Raw genomic sequence first — 21,778 nt, forward strand, 5'->3', positions numbered from 1 at the left:
CTGTATATTGTAAATATAAGCATTTTAAAGGATAAAATGTAAATTACGCAAAATTCTAATTAATTTTTTTTTTTATGTTGATAATTATTCTATAAAAGTTTTCTTCGCATAGCTGAATCAATGGATTCAAAAACCATCGACGATCGCTACTTCTAATTTAAGGCATGGGTGGTGTCTTTAATTATCTGGCGACTCTAAAATCATGAGATTTAAGTCGCAGCAACTGAAAAAAAAGGAGAGATGAAGAATAATGATATCCCAAATTGCAGATATGATAACAGATGAATTAGACACAAGACAAACTTTTTTATCAAAAAAACAAAAAAAAAAAAACTCTTTAAGCCTGAATTGAATTTGCAAGCATCCATTGAAATTGGACAAGGGAAACATAAAAATTTGAAATTTCTTAACTTAGGACCAACAACAACACTTAGAACCAACATCAATACCTGCCAATGAAAAAAAAAGAATAAACTACAAATGAAGCAAAAATTTTGAAACCAATAACACACCATAGCCGCCTTCATGGCCACGACGGTCAAGTCCACAAAAGCACAGTAGGAACAAGACACTAAATCGCGTATCTACAGATCGGTTCATCGATTTTAAAAGCTAACAACAACAATATTTTTTTCGATTATCCATGATCTTAAATTTCGATTCGCTGAGGTGCTGATTCAAACAACATTCAAAATGTGATTCAACATCTAATTTGTAACTGAAATCAACTAATTACCTTGTGATGTTGAATTCTTAGTGCGGCGTCTCTATATGAATCGTCTCTGATATTTTAGCGACAATTCTTCTTCTTAAGATGATGGCAGTTTAGTCAATTACTTATTTATAGAGGGTATTTTAATAATTAGACAACATGAGAGAGTATTTCTTAAAATAAGCAGTAAGTGAAATGACTATTTATTAAATTAATAATAAAATAAATATATTATTGTATTAAATATATGTATAGCTCCATGTTAATTTAAAAACACCAAATAAAATAAAAAACTAATGTATTGTTTTCAAAATTGCAATAAACACATAAAAACATATTTTTAAGATAAAATTTATGATTTTATTAAAAGTTTTTACATTATTTATTGTAGAACATCACAAACTTTTAATTTAAATGTCTAATAACAAAAAAAGATTTTTTTATACATGCCTCTTGTGACACCCCGGTTTCAGAGATTTGCGGAGAGGTTTAAAAGAATTGATTTGGCCACCTATGTCACCAAAGTGTACTTATCTTTTCGGTCAAGGGTTCTGAGAGAACTCCTGAATTAAGCTTGCTTGAGCTGGAGTAGTATTAGAATGGGTGACCTTACGCAAAGTGATTGTCGAAACTGTACGAGTGAGGACAAAACACATGGAAAGATCATTTGGTGATTTGTAGGGATGGTAACAAGTCTTTGAAGCCTACTGACGTAGCTAACCGGTCGTCAGATCTGGATGGGCTCACGGACCTAGAGAGAGGATGTGAGGCCCATTAAAAAATGTGGACCCATGAACTCTCTTTATATTTGTCTCTTCATCAGTAACTAACAAGTTCGTTGAAACAAATTTTCCATTTTATGTTGAATCTAAATAATTAAATATTAATATCTAATATTCAACGTTTTTCTATAATCTAACTAAAATTTTAGAAATGGTTATAGCAGTAGAGAAATTTAATACAACTTAATATAGAATTTATAGTTGCCACTATTTTTACCGTAACTTTGTGTTAAAAAAATAGTTTAATATTTAAAAATAAGAATAACAATCTGAGTAAATACGAACAACAGTTGCGACTTTGCTTAGTATTTTTTTGTAAGAAAACTGTTTTTATTCCTTTTTTTAAATTCAAACAGTTGTATCTGTTCATTTTAGAGATGTGTCTTTTCACTATATTTTATTCATATTTTTTCATCATAACTTTTCGTTCTAATAGGTGTGTCTATTTAAATATTCATATCTTTTGAACTTTTTATATATTTGTCTTCTCATCAATAACTAACAAATCATTGTGCGTTGAAACAAATTTTCCGTTTTATGTTTAATCTAAATAATTTGAATATTAATATCTAATATTCTGTAACATCCGCGAACCAAAATCCCGGTTTAGGGGATTGCATCGGTCGATGCAGGTTCAGTTTTCTGCGGACGAGTTAAGTTAAACGCTGCGTTTTGGGAAAACCCTTAAGTCGTGTTTTTGTCTCATTCGACGAGTTCAGCCGTTTTTGAGAGAAAACAAGAGAAAAAAGAGTTCTTATCAGTTCTTAAGCGTTTTTGGGGGATTCTTGGAATTTTGTGGCGTTTTCCTGTGAGATCTGAGGCTTAGATCGTTGTAGGAGCTTCCTAGGAGCGTTTTCTTCCTGTGTTTGGGTCGGGTTTCTCCTATGGCAAAGGTAAGTGCATGACCATGGCTTATCTAAGCTGGAGATATCTCTGATTTGCTTGTTATTTGGGACGTTGGGAAGCTTTCTTGTGGCTTGGGATAGAGTTTTGTGGTTGTAGGAACGAAGATCCGGCGAGAAGCTTCGGGGAAAACGATGCTCGGCATTGTATCGGTCGATGCACTTTGTGCGTCGGTCGATGCAAATGCGAGGACGACGCGTAAAATCTAGGGTTTTCGTGCTATGTCGAGCATGCATCGGTCGATGCAATGGGAGCATCGGTCGATGCAGATCTTGCGTCGGTCGACGGAACCTCCAACTGGTGTCGGTCGATGCTGAGTCCTGGTTTGTTATTGTTGATTGTTGATTGTTTATTGATGGTTAGAGATGTCTCTCTTGCTTGTGTGTATAGCCCAGTAGATGGGAGGATTGCCTTACTGAGTGTTTATAAAATACTCATGCATTGCAATTTGTGTTTGTGGTGCAGGTAAAGGCAAAGTGTGATCGTGGAATCAAGGCAATGAAGAGTAGGATGTTCTAGGGACTCGAATGGTTGTTGTCTGGCATTACTAGGTTGCTAGAGTTGGGTCATTAGAAACATTGCTAGGTTGTTGGTTTTATGTTTCCTGATGTTTGGTATTTGGATATTGGTTATGGTTATATTTGATTATTGGATTATTATTGGTTATTGATATTGGTTATTTCCGCTGTTTGATTGTGGTTGTGGTTAGATGGCTAGTGGATATGAGACCACTAGTTGTAGTTTATTATTATTATTATTATTATTATTATTATTATTATTATTATTATTATTATTATTATTATTATTATTATTATTATTATTATTATTATTATTATTATTATTATTATTATTATTATTATTATTATTATTATTATTATTATTATTATTATTATTATTATTATTATTATTATTATTATTATTATTATTATTATTATTATTATTATTATTATTATTATTATTATTATTATTATTATTATTATTATTATTATTATTATTATTATTATTATTATTATTATTATTATTATTATTATTATTATTATTATTATTATTATTATTATTATTATTATTATTATTATTATTATTATTATTATTATTATTATTATTATTATTATTATTATTTTTAAAAAAAACGGGTCGGGTCGTTTCATATTCATTGTTATTCTATAATCTAACTCAAATTTTAGAAATAATTATAGCAGTATAAAAATTTAATAAAACTTAATATAGAATTTATAGTTGTGTTGCGTCTATTTATCGTAACTTTTCATTAAAAACTATTTTAATATTTAAAATTTATATTATTTTGTTTTTAATTATAATTATTTAATAGAAAATTATATTTACTCATTACAACCATTAGTTCAATATACTCAGTTAGGATCACTTTGTCATAATGATTTTTTTAATTGTACCTTTACCATAATTCTTCATAAAAAAAAACCTTACATTTATAATACTTTAAACAATATTTTTTTGCAAAGTTGCGTCTATTCTACATAATAATTTTTGTTATAAGCTTTCATTTTGATGGTTGTGTTTTAGTAACAGTTTATGTTTAATGTTTATGTATTCAAACTATTTTATTACATTCAAATGATTTCATAATGTATAATTTTAAATTTTAAATTTATTTATTTTTTTCTAAAATACTTCCCCTGCGACATCGCGGGGTCTGAGTCCTAGTTCAATTAAAAATATTAAAATCAAAAACTTTTGTGTTTCCTTTGAGATTACTGGAATTGGTTTAAATTTGTGTTAGCCTTTATGTTTTTGAAAAATTCTCCTTGATTGGTTTCTCTGTTGATTCAAAAAGCTTAATCTTTTTATATCTCTTTACTTTACGTTTTACGTTTTTGAACAATTTCAACAATTTTATGACATATTTGATCTGGTTTACAATCTGAATGGAGGAGCTGTATGTATGAACTAGTTTAAGAGACCAGATTTTGTTTATTTGGGTTGGATAAGACATTTTGAGTTATTTAGTTGAGTTAAATGGTAGTAACTCAACTGTTTTTTTTTTTCTTTTCTTTATACAATGGGTTCACAATCATTAGAGACAATTAGAGCTTTAAATGTAGAGCACGAATATCTTGCAAGGAATGAAAAAGGCTAAGAGGCTGAAATTCAATCAGGAGCACAAAGTGAAATGCATCCTACTCACGAGATTAATACGGTATTTGGAAAGAGTTTATAGCGGTAGCAGGAGTAGAACTAGATGGTAAACACGGAGGTCACTGCATTCATTTTAATAAGAAGCTTACCGTAAAAGCTAGTCAAGAAACATCGTCTTTAAAGCGTTATTTAACTATTTGTCCAAAGAGACCTCTAGGGCTGAGTGAAGAAAGTGAGTATGTTCATAACGAAGATCGTGAAATGGTTAATGAAATTATCGTGTACCATAATTATAAACAGAAAAAGTAATGTTTTCGAGATGGTAGCATTTTTCAGCTTTGCTCATTAATCATGATGTTATATTTATAGTATAATCTATACAAAAAAAGTTGAAAGATATGTGTATGAAGCGGGGGCCAATCAAGTTACCATGATATAAAACCGAGTCACTGAGATCTTCGTATACAAGATTTGTACATTCTAATTTTTATTTGAGACAGATCAAATTTGAAATATTTTATCCATCCATAATGAAGAGAATGACAGTGTGGAATCCAAACTCAATCCTCTTATAATTGTCATCAACTTATGCATTTCATTGATATTTTTTCTTGTCTACAGTTCAATATACTTGCTTGTATGATCAAATTTCATTGAATTTGTTTGTCAAGCGGAAATTATTGAATTGTTCAATATACAATATTATGATTGTTTTATGCACTAGGTGAGTCAATGGATTTATGTCTTTCCCCTTTGGTTTAAACTCATTCACTACATTCTTTTAATTTTTGACTTTGTTGTTTTGTTTATTTATATTTATCAATAAGTATGGTGATGATAATGTTGCTTTTGAAACTCAAACCGCACAAATAGCTGAAGTAAAACAGGAAGCTACTGATATCTTGGAAGATTGCAAGTCAAAATTGTGTGGAGGAGATGAATGGAAGACTATACATCACGCTTGATATATGATACATGGTTTTATCTAGTATAACTATAAGACTATTCTCATTGGTTATACAAGTGAGAGGATCTTGAAAGTTGAAACAGTAGATAAATATGAATAAGAACAAAAAATAGTTTTTGTGGAATATAGATCCAGGATCTAAAAATATCTCTGCCGAGACATAAAAGTGGCTGGGAAGACACAAGATCTATACAGATCTATACTGTTCCTATTTTTTATTTATTTTTGTTTTTAAAGATACTCAAATTCTGATTACCGATGAGGATGTCCTAATAGTAGAGTTTCAAATTTACTCTCTTTTATTATTTGGTATAATTTTTTTTTTGATCAACTTATTCTTGGTATACACCTATTCTTTTTATTCCTCAATTTTTTTTTCTTTTTTATAACTCCTGATTGTTCATTTTATTTTTGTTCTTTTATTGCATACCAGTTTAAATCGGATTAAACAACTTATTAAAAACAGTTATCGATATAAATTTCAATATGATCAAATGTAGGTCTAATCAAATGTGATAAAAAAAAGGAATATATACAAAGATATTAATAATAATTTTATAAACTTTTGGTATATTTCCAATGCACTTTTAACAATAAACCTTGGAGAAAACCTAAAATATTTAATTCCACAAAAATCTAAATTATTGAGAAAGAGAGTAAGATCTTTCTCTCGTGACGTAAGCAGGTGAAAAAAAAGTGATTTTCTACAGCTCTTCGTCTTGCCTCCGTAAATCTTCGCCTCTGTGATGGCTGAGGCTTTGTCTCTTCCTTCTCCCCTGGTTCCTCCAATTCCAACTTCTCCTCTTTCTGATTCTTTTTTACCGGATGTGGTGATGTCAGATTTACCTTCTTCTTCTCCTCTTTCTCAGGCAAATCAAACTATTCCCTCTGAAAAAGGTGTTTTTGGTGTGGCCTCTTCTTCTTTGGTCCAGGATAATTCCTCTGTTCCTCAATCTGTTTCTACTGGCACCTCTTCTCCACCAATTGCTAAACCTAGTGTCTCTGATTCAGGTTTTAATTGGGCAAAATATCTTATATCAGAAGGTAAAATTCCTGTTTCATCAGCTTCAGTGTCGATTTCAGTTGAGGGTCGTCCTCGTGTTAAGGTTTCCAATGATGTTTTTGAAAGGGGAGCTAAACTTCATGAGGATTTTATTGTGGGAACTTTCTATGGCAAAGCTCCATCCTATGGAAAGATTTGGGGTGTTCTGAATTTTCTGTGGGAAAAAGATAAGCGTGTTACGGTGCATACTTTGACAAAAAATGCTTTTCTCTTCCATACCCCCTCTCCTTATCTACGAAAACGGGTGTTGCAACAGGAGTTATGGCATGTTGGGGACTCTCCTTTCTTTGTCACGACATGGAATTCTGATTTTCGCTTCAATCCTCCGTCACTAGAAAAAGTTCCGGTCTGGGCTACTATAAGGGATATTCCTTTTGATCTGATCACTAGGGAAGGTCTAAGTATTATTTATAGGCCATTGGGAAGAGCGGTTGACCATAAGCCTTTCACTAGTATCAGCTCGGCAGAGGTGAAAGTTATTGTGGATCTTACAAAACCTCTACCTCCTATGTTGGAGCTTGAGCGAGAGGATGGTCAAGTCTAGATTCTGAAAGTCACATATCCTTGGCTTCCCCCTTTATGTCCTCTTTGCAATGAAATCGGGCATAAGGCTTCTCTTTTTCCTACATCTCCTCAATCTGAAATGAACTCTACAGCAGACAAATTTACCCCGTCTCAAGGTGAAAAGAAGCAGGTTTGGAAGGCTGTTCCTGGTGGTAACGATTGTCTTAACTCAAGTGTTTCAGTTGTTAAGCAAGCTTATGTGGATCAGGTGGAACAAGCTACAACTACTTATTGATCATGATCGATTAAGCTAGGAGGTGTCCGTACAAGTGAGTTGAGGGGCCGAGACTTACCATGTCCCATAGAATGAAGAAGAGGCCACAATGACCTAAGGCCCAAGAGAAGGATCGAGAACTTCCTTGTAGCCGTTAGGAGAGAAGGAAGAAGAGAGTCACAGATTTGGTATCCTCTTGGGAGACCAAGTCAGGTCGCTTTCACTCTAGGGATTAGTATTTCTCTCTCTCTTTGTGTCCCTATCAAACTAGTGTGTCGCATGTAAGGGAGTAGCCCTAATGTTTTTACCTATTTGAAGGCTTATAGCCACCTTGTAACAATTACACTAATGGAATCTAGTCTTTTGTTCATTCTCTTTACCGATTACAATCTCATCTCATCTCATCTCATCTCATCTTATCTCATCTCATCTTATCTCTTTGTTTCCGTTTAATCCAACATGGTATCAGAGCCCATGGTTGGCCCAACAAGCAAATTCCCACAAAAATGGTTTTCCATCTATGTGGCCCATATAAGTGGCATGTCTTGTTGTATTTCCGAGATGTTGGGTTTGGGCAGTTTCCCGTTGGACCGTTTCCCACCAACATCTCGAGAGGGGCTATTAGAATATCCCACATCGGTTGGGATTAGTTTCCTTGGGTAATATATATGTGATGTGGCAACCCTTCTCCCTTGAGCTAGCTTTTGGGAGTGAGTTAAACTCATTACTAATATGCTAAAATCACTCCTATTCTTTATACTCTCTCAACTATTCTCAAATCTACCTAATCTTTCTCTATTCTCTAGTAATCTTGTCATTTCTCACCATGGAGACCACAAAACCGATAGTTACTCCGGTGGTGCTCAAAGGTGCGAACTACCTGTTGTGGAAAAGAACCACAAAGACCGCTCTTAGTGGTCGGGGACTATGGATTCACGTTGAGACGGACCAACTCCCCAAGAAAGCCAACACGGAAGACGGAAAAGAAGAAAAGAAGAAGACACGGAGGCTGAACTTGAAAAGGAAGTAAAGTGGTTCCAAGAAGATCAAACCGTGCTTGCCATTCTTCAGAATTCGTTTGACACACCCATCCTGGAAGCCTCCTCCTACTGCGAGACAGCAAAAGAGTTATGGGACAAGCTAGCGAACGTGTACGGGAATGTGACCAACATTACCCTTGTGTTTGAAGTCAAGAAGGCTATCAACAATTTGCATCAAGAAGACTTGGAGTTTACAAAGCATTTTGGCAAGTTCTGGTCACTATGGGCTGAGCTTCAGATGCTTAGACCAAGTACAATTGATCCAGCGATCTTAAATGAAAGGAAGGAACAAGACAAAGTCTTTGGCTTGCTTCTCACTCTCAATCCGGTGTTCAATGACCTCATTAAACACATTCTCCGTGGTGATAAGCTTCCAACACTTGATGATGTTTGTGCTCAAGTACAAAAGGAGTAAGGATCCCTTGGCCTCTTCAGCGGTAAGGGGGAGCTTGTCACTGCCAACAAAGGAGTTTACAAGCATGAGGAAAGGAAGACAATGGTGTGCGACCACTGTAAGAAGAGAGGACATTTGAAGGACAAATGTTGGATCCTTCATCCTCACCTTAAGCCGGCCAAGTTCAAGGCAAATCTCTCTCATGAAGGCACAAGTGGACAAGGAGCTGTTGTGGGAAACAAAGGAGAGACAACTGCAATGGCGGCATCCTATGGGGACTTGGTGAGGAAGTCGGACTTGGAGGCCCTCATACGGTCCATTGCGGCTTTAAAGGAATCCGGTAACACTTTCTTTGCTTCTAAACCAAGTAAAACATTAGTCATTGACTCGGGGGCTTCTCACCATATGATTAGTAACCCGAGTTTGCTTGACCAGATTAAACCGGCCCTTGGGAATGTTATAATTTCCAATGGAGACCGTGTACCCATAAAAGGAATTTGGTAACCTAAAATTGTTTGAAAAAGATTCTAAAGCGTTTTATAGATGCCAACATTCACTTCTAATCTTTTATCTGTTAAGAAGGCTACTACAGATTTAGACTGTTACACTATATTTGGTCCTAACAGTGTACATTTTCAGGATATTAAGACTGGAAAGATCCTTGGAGAAGGAGATGCAAGTGGAGATCTTTATGTTTTAGAGAAAACTTCACCAAGTCTTTCTTCTTCTATATCGCTTACCTCTTGTCTTGCTTCTAATAATAGTGCTATGTGGCATGCTAGTCTAGGTCATCCTCATTCTCGTTCTCTTGGTTTGTTGTTGCCTAATGTTTCATTTGATAGTTCTAGTTGTGAGTCTTGTATCCAAGGAAAACATTGTAGAACTGTTTTTCCAAAGTCTTCTACCATTTATGAAAATTGTTTTGATTTAGTATATTCTGATGTATGGACATCACCATGCTTATCTAGAGATAACAACAAGTATTTTGTGAGCTTCATTGATGAAAAATCAAAATATACTTGGATTACTCTCTTACCATCAAAAGACCGTGTGTATGATGCCTTCATCAATTTTCAAAACTATGTCACTAATCATTTCAATGCTAAGATAAAGGTACTAAGATCAGACAATGAAGGAGAATATACAAGTCACAAACTTAAAGAACATCTCACTCAACATGGCATTTTACAACAAACAAGCTGCCCTTACACTCCACAACAAAATGGTGTGGCGGAACGAAAGAACCGGCATCTCATGGAAGTGGCGAGATCAATGATGTTTCATATGAATGTGCCGAAAAGATTTTGGGGAGATGTCGTGATGACAGCGTGCTACCTCATAAATCGCACACCAACAAGAATCCTAAATGATCTCTCACCATTTGACGTACTCACTAAGACTAAACCATCCTTAGATCACTTACGAGTGTTTGGTTGTGTGTGTTTTGTGTTAGTACCAGGAGAACAAAGGAGTAAGCTTGATGCAAAGAGCAATAAGGGCATGTTTATAGGCTATTCCACCACACAAAAGGGTTACAAGTGTTATGATCTGGTCCATGGTCGTATGTACGTCTCCCGGGATGTGAAATTTCTTGAAACCCAAGGATACTATGAGAACAAACATTGGACAAGTGTAAAGGACTTGACTCAATCTACAAGTGATAGGGCGGCCAACTTGCGGTTTCTTCTTGATCATCTTGGCATTACGTCTACACCACCGAACCACCATACCGAGACAAGAAGTCAGCCCGACTCCGGGAGTCCGATTCAATCACTACCAGAGGAGGAAGTAGTTCAAACACAATCTTTAGATCGTGCCACTCCAACTCCATCAGATGACAACACTGGACCGGCCCATGACACCATCAACTCCGAATCGGACCATGACGACAGTATCAATGAGGTGGATCCGGAGCCCACACAGGACTCAACCACACACGCAGGTTCTCAACCACTTCGGCGCAGTGAATGGTTAAAACGTCAACAACTTCGACGTAGTGAACGGTTGAAGGATCAGCGGGTCTATTATAACAACCAGGCGGTGGCTCATCCTATCCGGGTTGTGTGTTCACTTGACCTTGTCTCTCCGGATCATGCTGCGTTCCTTGGAAAGATTGATGCTCAGTATGTCCCTAACACGTATGAAGAAGCCAAACAATATAAGGTTTGGCTCGATGTTATTGATGATGAACACGGCGCCATGACTCGTAATCATACATGGGACGAGGCCGATCTACCACTAGGCAAGAAAGTTGTGAGCTCCAAGTGGGTGTTCACTATCAAATACTTGAGCAATGGTGACGTGGAACGCTATAAAGCTCGATTGGTGGCTCGTGGCTTCACACAAACATATGGTACTGACTATACGAACACGTTTGCTCCGGTCACCAAGTTACACACGGTTCGAGTTGTTCTTTCACTCGCTACCAACTTATCATGGGACTTATGGCAAATGGATGTCAAGAATGCGTTCCTTCAAGGGGAGCTTGCAGAGGAGGTCTATATGCACCCTCCTCCGGAGGGGTTGTTTCTCTCTCAAAGGAAGTATACACTTGACCTTTTACAAGAAACAGGTAAGCTTGGCGCCAACCCGGTCTCTACTCCGCTTGAAGAGGGCTACCAGGTCAAGCGAAAGGGGGAGATGAAGAAGACGCCAAATGCTCCGGTTAGCAAGTTAGCTGAGCCATATGAAGATGTGGGGAGATACCAACGACTTGTGGGAAAACTGATCTATCTTACGATCACAAGACCGGACTTATGTTATGCAGTGAACCAAGTTAGCCAACATATGAAAGCACCGACGAATTTTGACTGGAACACGACAGAGAGGATTCTCTGCTACCTTAAGGAAATTCCTGGCCTAGGTATCTGGATGGGAAAGAGTAACAACATGGAGCTTGTAGGGTATTGCGATGCAGACTATGTCGGCGATACGATGGATAGGAGATCAAAAACCGGATACTATACATTTATAGGCGGCAATCTATTGACTTGGAAGTCAAAGAAGCAGAATGTAGTCTCTTGTTCGAGTGCTGAGTCCGAATATAGAGCCATGAAGAAGCTTACAAATGAATTAACCTGGCTCAAAGCTCTCCTCAAGGATCTTGGAGTTGAATCCGATCAACCGATCACCATGCATTGTGACAACAACGCTGCAATACACATCGCCACCAACTCGGTATTCCATGAGAGAACCAAACACATTGAGGTAGACTGCCACAAGGTTCGAGAAAAGATTGAAGAAGGAGTAGTCTTACCATGCCATACACCGAGCAAAGATCAATTAGCTGACATCTTCACCAAGGCTGCGAGTCTTCAAGTTTGTGAATACATTCATAGCAAGCTTGGACCTGTAGATCCTACACGACCATGAGGCACTCTCCTAACTTGTGGAGATCACACTCTTTTCCTTAACATGGTTTTGTCCCATGTGGTTTTCTATGTTAAGGTTTTTAACGAGGTGATTCTTCACGAGTTCCAAGCTTAGTCATTTGATTTGGCTAAGCTTGAGGGGGAGTATTGATCAAGATCGATTAAGCTAGGCGGTGTCCGTACAAGTGAGTTAAGGGGCCGAGTCTTACATAAGGGGCCGAGACTTACCATGTCCCATATAATGAAGAAGAGGCCAAAATGACCTAAGGCCCAAGAGAAGGATCAAGAACTTCCTTGTAGCCGTTAGGAGAGAAGGAAGAAGAGAGTCACGAATTTGGTATCCTCTTGGGAGACCAAGTCAGGTCGCTTTCACTCTAGGGATTAGTATTTCTCTCTCTTTGTGTCCCTATCAAACTAGTGTGTCGCATGTAAGGGAGTAGCCCTACTGTCTTTACCTATTTAAAGGCTTATAGCCACCTTGTAACAATTACACTAATGGAATCTAGTCTTTTGTTCATTCTCTTTACCGATTACAATCTCATCTCATCTCATCTCATCTCATCTTATCTCTTTGTTTCCGTTTAATCCAACACTACTTACTCTAAAGAAATCCAAATCTCTTCTTTAAAAGTAGACCAGATCAACTCTGTTCACTCTTCTGATTTGTCCAAGCCAGCTACCGCTTCGCTCAGGGCTGTTTCTCCACCTCCTGCTACCTCAAAACGTTTTGATATGCTCTCAATAGAGGAGAATGCGATTATTCCAGATAAAGAATCTTTTGCTATGGTTCTCTACGGTTCTTCTTCTTCTACTTTATCTTTCTGTAAAGGAAAGAAACCGAAGAGAAAGAGGTTTGATCTTCTATCACCTGCTCCAGGTGGCATTTTCTCCATACAAGGAGGGAAGCGTCACACTCAATAACATGTTTATATGTCGGACAACTTTTTTTGTAATGTGGGAGGTCTTAATGAATCGTCAAAGAATTGACCTCTATGACATTGACTTCGTTGTCATAAAGTTACTTTTGGAGCCCTTTTGGAGTTGCATGTTCAAAAAGCTAATATGATCTATGTTTTATCGTCTTTCGGTCCAGAGTGGACCATTTTATCTAATTACCAGTTTTCAGACTTGGGGAGCATTTGGATCATTTACAAAGCACCTATTAAAGCTAGAGTTCTTTCTATGGACCTCCAGTCAGTTACTTGTGAATTTTTTTTGGAGGATGGGAATGATCTCATTTATACTGCGGTTTACGCCTCAAATGATGAGGAAGAAAGGAAAAAGTTGTGGTGTTCTCTTCCTATTACAGAGGCCAATTTTGGTTTATCAAACAGGTCATGGATGGTTAATGGGGATTTTAATGAGATTCTCTATCCAGCTGAAACCTCAAATGTTAACATTGTTTACACTACAAGAGGAATGAGGATGTTTGGTGATTGCCTAGCTGATATAGGTCTCTTTGATCTTCTATTTAGTGGTCCTCAATTCACTTGGACAAATAAAAGATCAATAGATCCTACTGGGAAGAAATTAGATCGTTGTTTGGTGAATGGGCGTTGGTTGTCAAAGTTTCCGTCTAGTCATTGTACCTTTGAGGCTCCAGAGTTTTCAGATCACTCACAAAGCTCGATTCACATCATTATGTTCGATAAAAGGAATTAGAGAAGCTCCAATGGAAAAACATTGGAAAGGGAAAATGCTTCGAAGATGAATTGCTTTATTCAGAAATGCAGGGTGATTTTAACACTTCTTTCTTCCATAAGGTCTCTATGGCCAGAAATGCAGGGAACACCATAAACCTCTTGTTAAAGCCAAATGGTTCTGCCACATCATCTCTCAAGGAAGTTCATGAGCTAGTTGTAGATCACTTTGCTAGAATTTTGCAGACGCTTAAGGGTCGGTTTTGTCCTCATTTGCCGGTGTTTCTTGAATCTTTGATCCAATTTACTTGCTCGATGGCTCAGCAATCTTCTCTGTCCGCTCCTTTCTCAAATGAAGCAATCAAGACTTGCCTGTTCAAAATGCCTTTTAATAAAACTCCAGGACCAGATGGATTTCCTGCTGAGTTTTTTAAGTCGACTTGGTCTATTATTGGGCAGGATTTAACAATGGGAGTGCAACAATTCTTTCTGGATTCTTTTATCCCATCCGCCTTAAACTCGACAAATCTTATCCTTATTCCAAAAATTCCAGGGACAGTTGATGTTAGGGATTTTTGTCCTATCTCTTGTCTCAACACGGCTTACAAGATCATATCTCGGCTTTTATTAGACAGGTTAAAGATTCTTCTTCCTGATCTTATACTTCCTAATCAAACCGCCTTTATTAAGGATAGGCTACTATTGGAGAATGTGCTATTGGCCTCAGAAGTTATGCAAGGCTATCATCTTGCTTCAGGTAAAGAAAGAATCACGCTGAAAGTGGACATTTCTAAGGCCTTTGATTCAGTCAGATGGGACTTTCTTCTTAGCTCTCTTCAAGCTTATAAGATTCCTCAGGTTTTCAAAAGTGGATTAGAGCATGTGTCTACTTCCCCTCGTTTAGTGTTAGTATTTATGGGGTTTCTTCAGGCTTTTTTAAAGGAAGGACAAGTTTGCGCCAAGGAGATCCATTATCCCCCATTCTGTTTGTTATGATAATGAATGTGTTATCTCTAATGTTGAAAAAAGCAGCAGAAGAAGGTTCGTTCAGTTACCATCCTGGTTGTGAGGATCTTAAGCTTACTCATCATTGTTTTGCGGACGATTTATTAATCTTCTTAGAGGGCTCTGAGCACTCTTTGAGAGGAGTTATGTCAGTCCTCTCAGACTTTGAGGAAATGTCTGGACTGGGAATGAATATTGAGAAGACCTCCATGTTTTGTTCTGGTTTAAGTGAGAGTAGTTTGGAAAGGCTGCATTTACTATTCAATCTGAAGCACGTCTCACTTCCAGTGAGGTACTTGGGCCTTCCTTTATGTTCGAAAAAACTTTCGGTAAGGGATTGTGATCCCTTGTTGTCTCAAATAAGAAAGAAATTAAATTCATGGACTCACAAGTTTCTGAGTTTAGCAGGAAGGTTAACACTTATCTCTACTATTATTTCGGGCATTATTGGTTTTTGGACTAGTGCTTTCTTCCTTCGGAAGCAAGTTATAAAGCGGATCAATAGCCTGTGCAGCTCTTTTCTATGGCGAGGCAAGATCGATTCTCCCTCGGGCGCCAAAGTGTCATGGTATGACATTTGCTTCCCTAAGTTAGAGGGTGGTCTTGGTTTAAGGAACATTAGTAGTTGGAATGAGACTTGTGCCTTGAAACTTATATGGATGTTGTTCTTTAAAGTTGGTTCGTTGTGGGTGGCTTGGATTAGAAGTAAGTATTTTTTTAAATCTCCTCTATGGGTGCTCAATGAGAAAAATGTCGCTTACTCTTGGAATTTTAGAAAATGACTTAAACTCCGTCCCTTAGCTCTTAAATTTTTAAGCATCAATATCGGCAATGGTGATTCTACCTTCTTTTGGTGGGATCCATGGACTCCTTTTGGTTCTCTCTACCATTTTCTAGGCTCAGACGGTCCCAGTCTATTAGGGATCCCTCTGCTTTCAACTGTGACTGAATTGAGACTTGAAGATGGTTGGTCTCTCCCGAATGCTATATCAGAGAGACAAGTTCTTCACCACTCTTTCCTCTCTACCATTACCATGACTACTTCAAATGATACTCCGGTTTGGGCTGTTGATGGTATAACTTACAGGTATTTCTCTTCAAAAGTTGTGTGGAATGCTGTTAGGATTTCAAAATCTGATAAATCTTGGGCTCCACTTGTTTGGCACAAAGCTGCCATCCCAAGACATGCTATAACCACTTGGTTGTTAATTCTCAATCGTAATCCTACTCTTGATCGTTTATCTACTTGGGGTTATGATGTTGAGTTAGACTGTCTCCTTTGTGGGTTAGGCCATGAATCACGAAATCATCTGTTTTTTAATTGTGCATTCTCTGCTGAGGTTTGGCATTTGATAACGAATAAGCTTCAGATTTCTACTTCTCCGGTGTTATGGGATCAAATTCTCCTTTGGCTGCCAAGGTCTTCAGTTTCAAAGCACAAAAAACTTGCTCTCCTTCAAGGATGGCAAGGTGCGATCTATGAACTATGGCGAGAGAGAAATCGGCGGTTTCATGATGGTATCTCGCTATCTGCAGTTGCTCTTACAAAGATCATTCTTTCTACCATGGAGCATAAGTGTAAAGCAATGACTCAGTTGGGCTTAAATGGTGGGATTTCCATTCTTCATTGTTGGACGTCTTAAGGTTGTGTTGATTTACCGATACTTGCAAGAGCTTAAGTTTATTTTCAAAGTTAGTTATACTAGTTCTTTTCTCTTTTCTGCTTGTAATGGTTATTTTTTGCTCTTTGTACACTTTTAGTAATTTAATTAAGAAAACCCTTTACCAAAAAACAATAAAACAATAAACCTTGGTATGGTATTCAATTTATTGAGTAGGGTTACAATTTTCAAATAATATGGTACATAAATTTTAGAACCGGATCGGTTCAATTTCGGTCTAACTCAATTCTCAATAAGGCCGTTCTTTGCATTCTCCTATCGTTTCACTTTCATGTCTCATACTCTCGCGTCTCGTGGCTGATGAGTGAAGAAGGAAGGAGGAAACCCCGAAAACCTCTGTAAAACCCTATTTATCAAATAAAAAAATGCAGCTTTCTTCGTTACCAATCTCGTTTTCCAAAATCTTCCCTTTCACCAAACACCATGGCCCTCCTCCAGTGGTCATTCACCAGCTCGCCGCGCAGATACAGAGCCACCGTAGCAATTTCGTGAGTCCGGTCAAAGTCTCCGGCTACTTCTCATCGATTAGCCGCGCAATCGAGGAGGAAGAAGAGTACAGGAAAGCACGCGCCGCCGTGAACCGTAAAGGCGTCGAATTGGAGAGTTATGCGATTGAGGGCATATCCGTAGGTGGGCACGAGACTTGTGTCATCGTACCTGAGCTCAAATGTGTATTTGATATTGGGAGGTGCCCTTCTCGTGCTATTCAGCAGAAGTTTCTTTTTATCACTCACGCTCATCTTGATCATATTGTGAGTTGTTTAAAAAAAAAATTGAGTCTTTGGTTCTGTGGTTTGAATGGATAAGGATTAGTCTTTTCTTGAACCCTCCTTAGATTTCGTTTTGTTGTTTCTGCTTTTTGATTGAATTATGAGTTCTTGGATGAATCTTAGTGTTGAATCGACATTGTTCAATGATTTGAATGTCTTGATGTTTGTGATTTTTAATTGAGTTTTGGATGAATCTTGAGGCTAATCTTAGTGTTTCCTACAGGGAGGGCTACCGATGTATGTAGCGAGCCGTGGTTTATACAATCTTGAGCCACCGAAAATATTTGTGCCACCATCTATTAAAGAAGATGTTGAGAAACTTCTTGAGATTCACAGGACTATGGGTCAAGTAGAGTTGAATGTAGAACTGATTCCACTTGATGTAGGTATGAGTATAGTGAAAACCCTTTACTACTTTTTATCTATTTACAGTTAAAAAAACCAATCTTGTTTAGGTAGCAAATCTTGATGAGCGTTTATGTTTGTTGCAGGTGAGACATATGAGCTGCGGAATGACATTGTTGTTAGACCGTTTGCAACTCACCACGTCATACCGAGCCAGGTACTACATATGTCGTGAATTGGTCATGAGAGTGTTTGTTTTTAACTGATCTTTTAGTTCTGGATTATGGCTTCTCTCAGGGTTATGTGATCTACTCTGTCAGGAAGAAGTTGCAGAAGCAATATTCTCACCTTAAAGGCAAACAGATAGAAAAGATTAAAAAATCTGGCGTCCAGGTGTGTTTTGCTTATAAGCCATATTGCCAAGTGATGTGAAAAGGGGAATTGTTATTAATGTTGAGGTTTAATAAATCAAAACTTATAATGTTGAACTTAATTACAGATTACAGACACAATATTATCCCCTGAGATAGCCTTCACTGGAGATACAACTGCAGAGTATATGCTTGACCCTCGTAACGCTGATGCATTGAGGGCAAAAGTTCTTATAACCGAGGTACTTATTTGAATCCTATTGGCGTTATTGTATATCATATTAAAACTCCACTGGATTAGATTATAGTTTCTGAGCTTAACCGATCTGGCAGGCAACTTTCTTGGATGAAAGTTTTAGCACTGAGCATGCGCAAGAACTCGGTCATACTCATATATCTCAGGTATGCTGCTATTTATGTTCAAACACTACACTGTAAATGGAACTGCACAGTAAAAGGAAATTTCTAAAAACAAAATTGCAGATTATTGAGAACGCAAAATGGATCCGAAGCCAAACTGTACTGTTGACGCATTTCTCATCACGTTACCATGTAGAGGTGAAAGCTTCAATTTGACTTCATGTTCTTAGTACAAAATTTAAGTCCCTTGTGATGTATTTCATCTTATACTTAGTGTGGTTGCAATGGCAGGAAATTCGCGAAGCTGTGCTTACATTGCAATCAAAAGTATCCGCAAAAGTCATTCCTCTTACAGAAGGTTTCAGGTCAAGATATTCTTAAAAAGAGCTCGAAGGAGAATATTGCAAGCAAAAAAGTAGGGATTTGAAACATCTTTTGTCTGTAATTTTCATAGGGTACTCGCTAATGTAAGTTAACATGGAGTGAAAATGAATAAAAATGTTATAACTTGCTATAAAGGTAAAATTCTTACTATGCAACCTCCAAAGCTCTCTCTCTCTCTCTAGCTTGGATAAAAAAGAAAGGATCTTGTGTAGGAAACAGAAAACACAACCCTTACGATGAACACAAATTGAAAGCAACAATTATGAAAGAGAATCTATATGATCTGCAATTCTAATTTCTAAACATAATCTTCTTCAACAATAACCAATGCGCTTGTTTTTTCTCAATGAAACATTCATTGATGGTGGCTTTGTTAAGTCATCATCAGTTTTAACTCTTAAGCTACCTGCCTAGACATACATGAACATTAGACATAGAATAATGGTGCAAAATCCAAAAATTAAAAGAAGAGGGATTGGATTGATCAGCCATCAAGGTCGCCCTGTGCAAATTTGTCATCTGGATAGTACGCAGCCGTCAGATAAATGGAGGGTTGTAAAATAAAGTAGAGAGTTGAATAACTGGAGGGTTGTAAAATAAAGCATAAAAATATCTTAAAGAATATTCTATGTAATATTCCCTAAGACTTGTAATATAAATACTAAGGATTGGTGAAGAGTTTCATTCAAGCTGGAGTGAGTAAGTTTGAGTGTGAGAGTCTTAAGAGCCTTTGTAATCCTTTGAGTGTTTCAATAATAAAATATATCCCCTTGGTAAAAGATCTTTCTTATATCCTTACATAATCATATAATCATTTTCTAAAATACTTCCTAAACACTTAGCATTGATCCTAAAAACCTCCTAAGTGGTTGTACCTCTATGTGTGTGTAATTGTGGTATCAGAGCCATGGCAGTCTAAACTCTAGCTCTTCTCTTCCAGAAAGGTAATACGTCATAACGTTGTCTTCTACCATGCTATTATGAAAGTATGCTCTGTGGTTGCCATATTAATGGATCCTCCACATCAGAAATCTAACTATGCTTAGAAAAAACGGTATGGAGAAAATTTTCTATGAGGTTGTAATGCTCGAAGTACCTTGAGGCTTTTTATGTTGCAAATATGTTGCCTCGGTTTGCGTAGCTAAGCATCTCTTGATTTATTTATCTATATTCGTGGTACGTAAAAGAAAACAGGGAGACAACTTATGGATTGTTATTACTTCAATGGTTAGAAGAGAGTTATAGTATTCTGTCTTGGTTTCTGGTTCTATCATATATTATGGAAAGTTCATCTTCTTTGTCTAAAACTTCCTTTTTTCGACGATCAAATTCTAAAAAGGTTGATTACTTATATGAAGTAGAGTATGTGAGTGATGATAGCAAAGTTCCTATTACCCAACTCCCATTACTTAATCCTTACAAAACTTTCACTAAACCAAATTCCACTTTTCCAAAAGTCATTCGTCAAGTGTTTGTCCCTAACAAACATAATGCAAAGGAGCTCGTTCTAGCATCTCCGTTAGAACAACATCTCATTCCAGCGACAGAAACAGAACAAATGATTCCTCTCAGAATCAATGAAGGCATGATACATCATTGGCGAACTCAAGGATATACCCATCTTCACTATGGAGCGATACGTTTGGCGCTAACACTCCATGGCAGAAAAGGCTTACCAGTTGTAGCACGGGTAGCTCTCCTCGACACCCGATACAAAGAATACCAACATGCTTGTATTGCAACTATCCAGACAACACTAAACGCTGGCACTGTTTTCGTCACCCTCTTCCCAAATTTCAACGTGGCATTGGAAGACCCTCAAATATATCAGAACATGCAAATCCAGCTGCAAATCACAGGAGCTCCACAAATTGGAAACACGTATGCAGCAATGCTTCACCATCAAATGGCGTATAGAGTCCAAAATCATGCAATGGACTTAAGTCTCCCTAGAGACACTGAAGATGCGCTACTCATACAATTGGAATCCCAGCATAGCCCGTCGTGCATCCATATTCCTAGACAGATTCCTAGAGATGAGCTTGTCAAGTTGCTTCCAGAATCATGGGTTACCAATTACGAAAAGCTCCATGACCGTAGCACCCCAATACAATCGGTGGACTCTTCTATTCATAGGAGAAAAGATGGAGCTGTAGAGATTGCTTTTAAGCAACAAGAAGAAAAGTCAAGACCAACGGCTTTCTGCACAAAAATCAATATAATTACTCCTTTTGAAGAAGCTCAAACTTTGGAGAACAATCCACGTTTAGATGGTGTTCCAATCTCATCTTTTGATTCGCTGGGAGATCCCATTTACTCTTTTCAAGATGAAAAGGGCCACAAATTCTTTGATGTTTGTGATTGCCAACACTGCCAGATGAATAGTTCTGATGATGATGACACCCCAAGGCGAAGGACAAAAAAGAAAACTACACAACAAATCCTCAAAGAACGATTTGAGTCTGGAGACACACAAGTTGCCCTTCTCGGAGAACCAAGTGGCAACAATTTTGAATATTATGTATTGTATTCAGGTGGCTCAACTCCCACAACACCTGACAAAGAAGAGGTACAACTAAGTTACATGTTCGGACCCCCATCACAGCAGGATTCACCATTTTCATCCAAAGAGTTTGAAGAAAACAATATAAACACTCATGGAAAATCCGGAATCCAAATGTTAAGAACCCAGATGGCTCATTAAAGCAGATTAGCGCCACAAAAGCAACTTTGAACTGGCAGTCGGAGAACGCCACAATCCAAAAATATCTCCTAAGCCAGATTGACAAAAAAGTAACCATCATGGACCTTTCCATTAAAGAACTCACCAAAAAGATAACCTCTCTCCACCAAGAAATTCTCCACCTTGCAACTACTGTCTCCATAAACTCTCCCCTCATGTCCCAAAAAGAGTCTGAGCTAAAGTCCCTTAAAGCTCAGCTAAACTCCTTACAAAACCAACCCAAAACCCAACCTCCAATGCCATATGATCTTTTCACACCATACCCCATCTACACACCACCTTACACAGCCCAAACACAACCTTTATCTTTTTCTCAAGACCCAAGTATTTTCGGAGCATCCTCCTTCTTACCA

General features: G+C 37.4%; 2 protein-coding genes across 2 annotated transcripts; both read left to right on the plus strand.

The window, feature by feature from the left end:
- On the plus strand, positions 6,098 to 7,699 carry LOC104766492. Its single transcript, XM_010490396.2, has 2 exons — positions 6,098 to 6,258; positions 6,349 to 7,699. The coding sequence occupies exons 1-2, from the start codon at positions 6,226 to 6,228 to the stop codon at positions 7,084 to 7,086; spliced, it is 771 nt and encodes a 256-aa protein (XP_010488698.1). The 5' UTR covers positions 6,098 to 6,225; the 3' UTR covers positions 7,087 to 7,699.
- On the plus strand, positions 16,702 to 18,829 carry LOC104766493 (ribonuclease Z, chloroplastic-like). Its single transcript, XM_010490398.2, has 8 exons — positions 16,702 to 17,204; positions 17,446 to 17,608; positions 17,714 to 17,784; positions 17,865 to 17,960; positions 18,067 to 18,180; positions 18,272 to 18,340; positions 18,422 to 18,496; positions 18,590 to 18,829. The coding sequence occupies exons 1-8, from the start codon at positions 16,818 to 16,820 to the stop codon at positions 18,677 to 18,679; spliced, it is 1,065 nt and encodes a 354-aa protein (XP_010488700.1). The 5' UTR covers positions 16,702 to 16,817; the 3' UTR covers positions 18,680 to 18,829.

This window comes from Camelina sativa, chromosome 19, assembly GCF_000633955.1.
Source record: "Camelina sativa cultivar DH55 chromosome 19, Cs, whole genome shotgun sequence".
Classification (NCBI taxonomy): Eukaryota; Viridiplantae; Streptophyta; class Magnoliopsida; order Brassicales; family Brassicaceae; genus Camelina; species Camelina sativa.

Coding starts and splice junctions, on each gene's coding strand:
- LOC104766492 (XM_010490396.2), top strand. CDS start 6,226: ATGGCTGAGGCTTTGTCTCTTCCTTCTCCCCTG. Junction 6,259..6,348: donor TGTCTCTTCCTTCTCCCCTG/GTTCCTCCAATT, acceptor CCTCTTTCTCAG/GCAAATCAAACTATTCCCTC.
- LOC104766493 (XM_010490398.2), top strand. CDS start 16,818: ATGCAGCTTTCTTCGTTACCAATCTCGTTTTCCAAAATCTTCCCTTTC. Junction 18,341..18,421: donor GTCATACTCATATATCTCAG/GTATGCTGCTAT, acceptor ACAAAATTGCAG/ATTATTGAGAACGCAAAATG. Junction 18,497..18,589: donor CATCACGTTACCATGTAGAG/GTGAAAGCTTCA, acceptor TTGCAATGGCAG/GAAATTCGCGAAGCTGTGCT.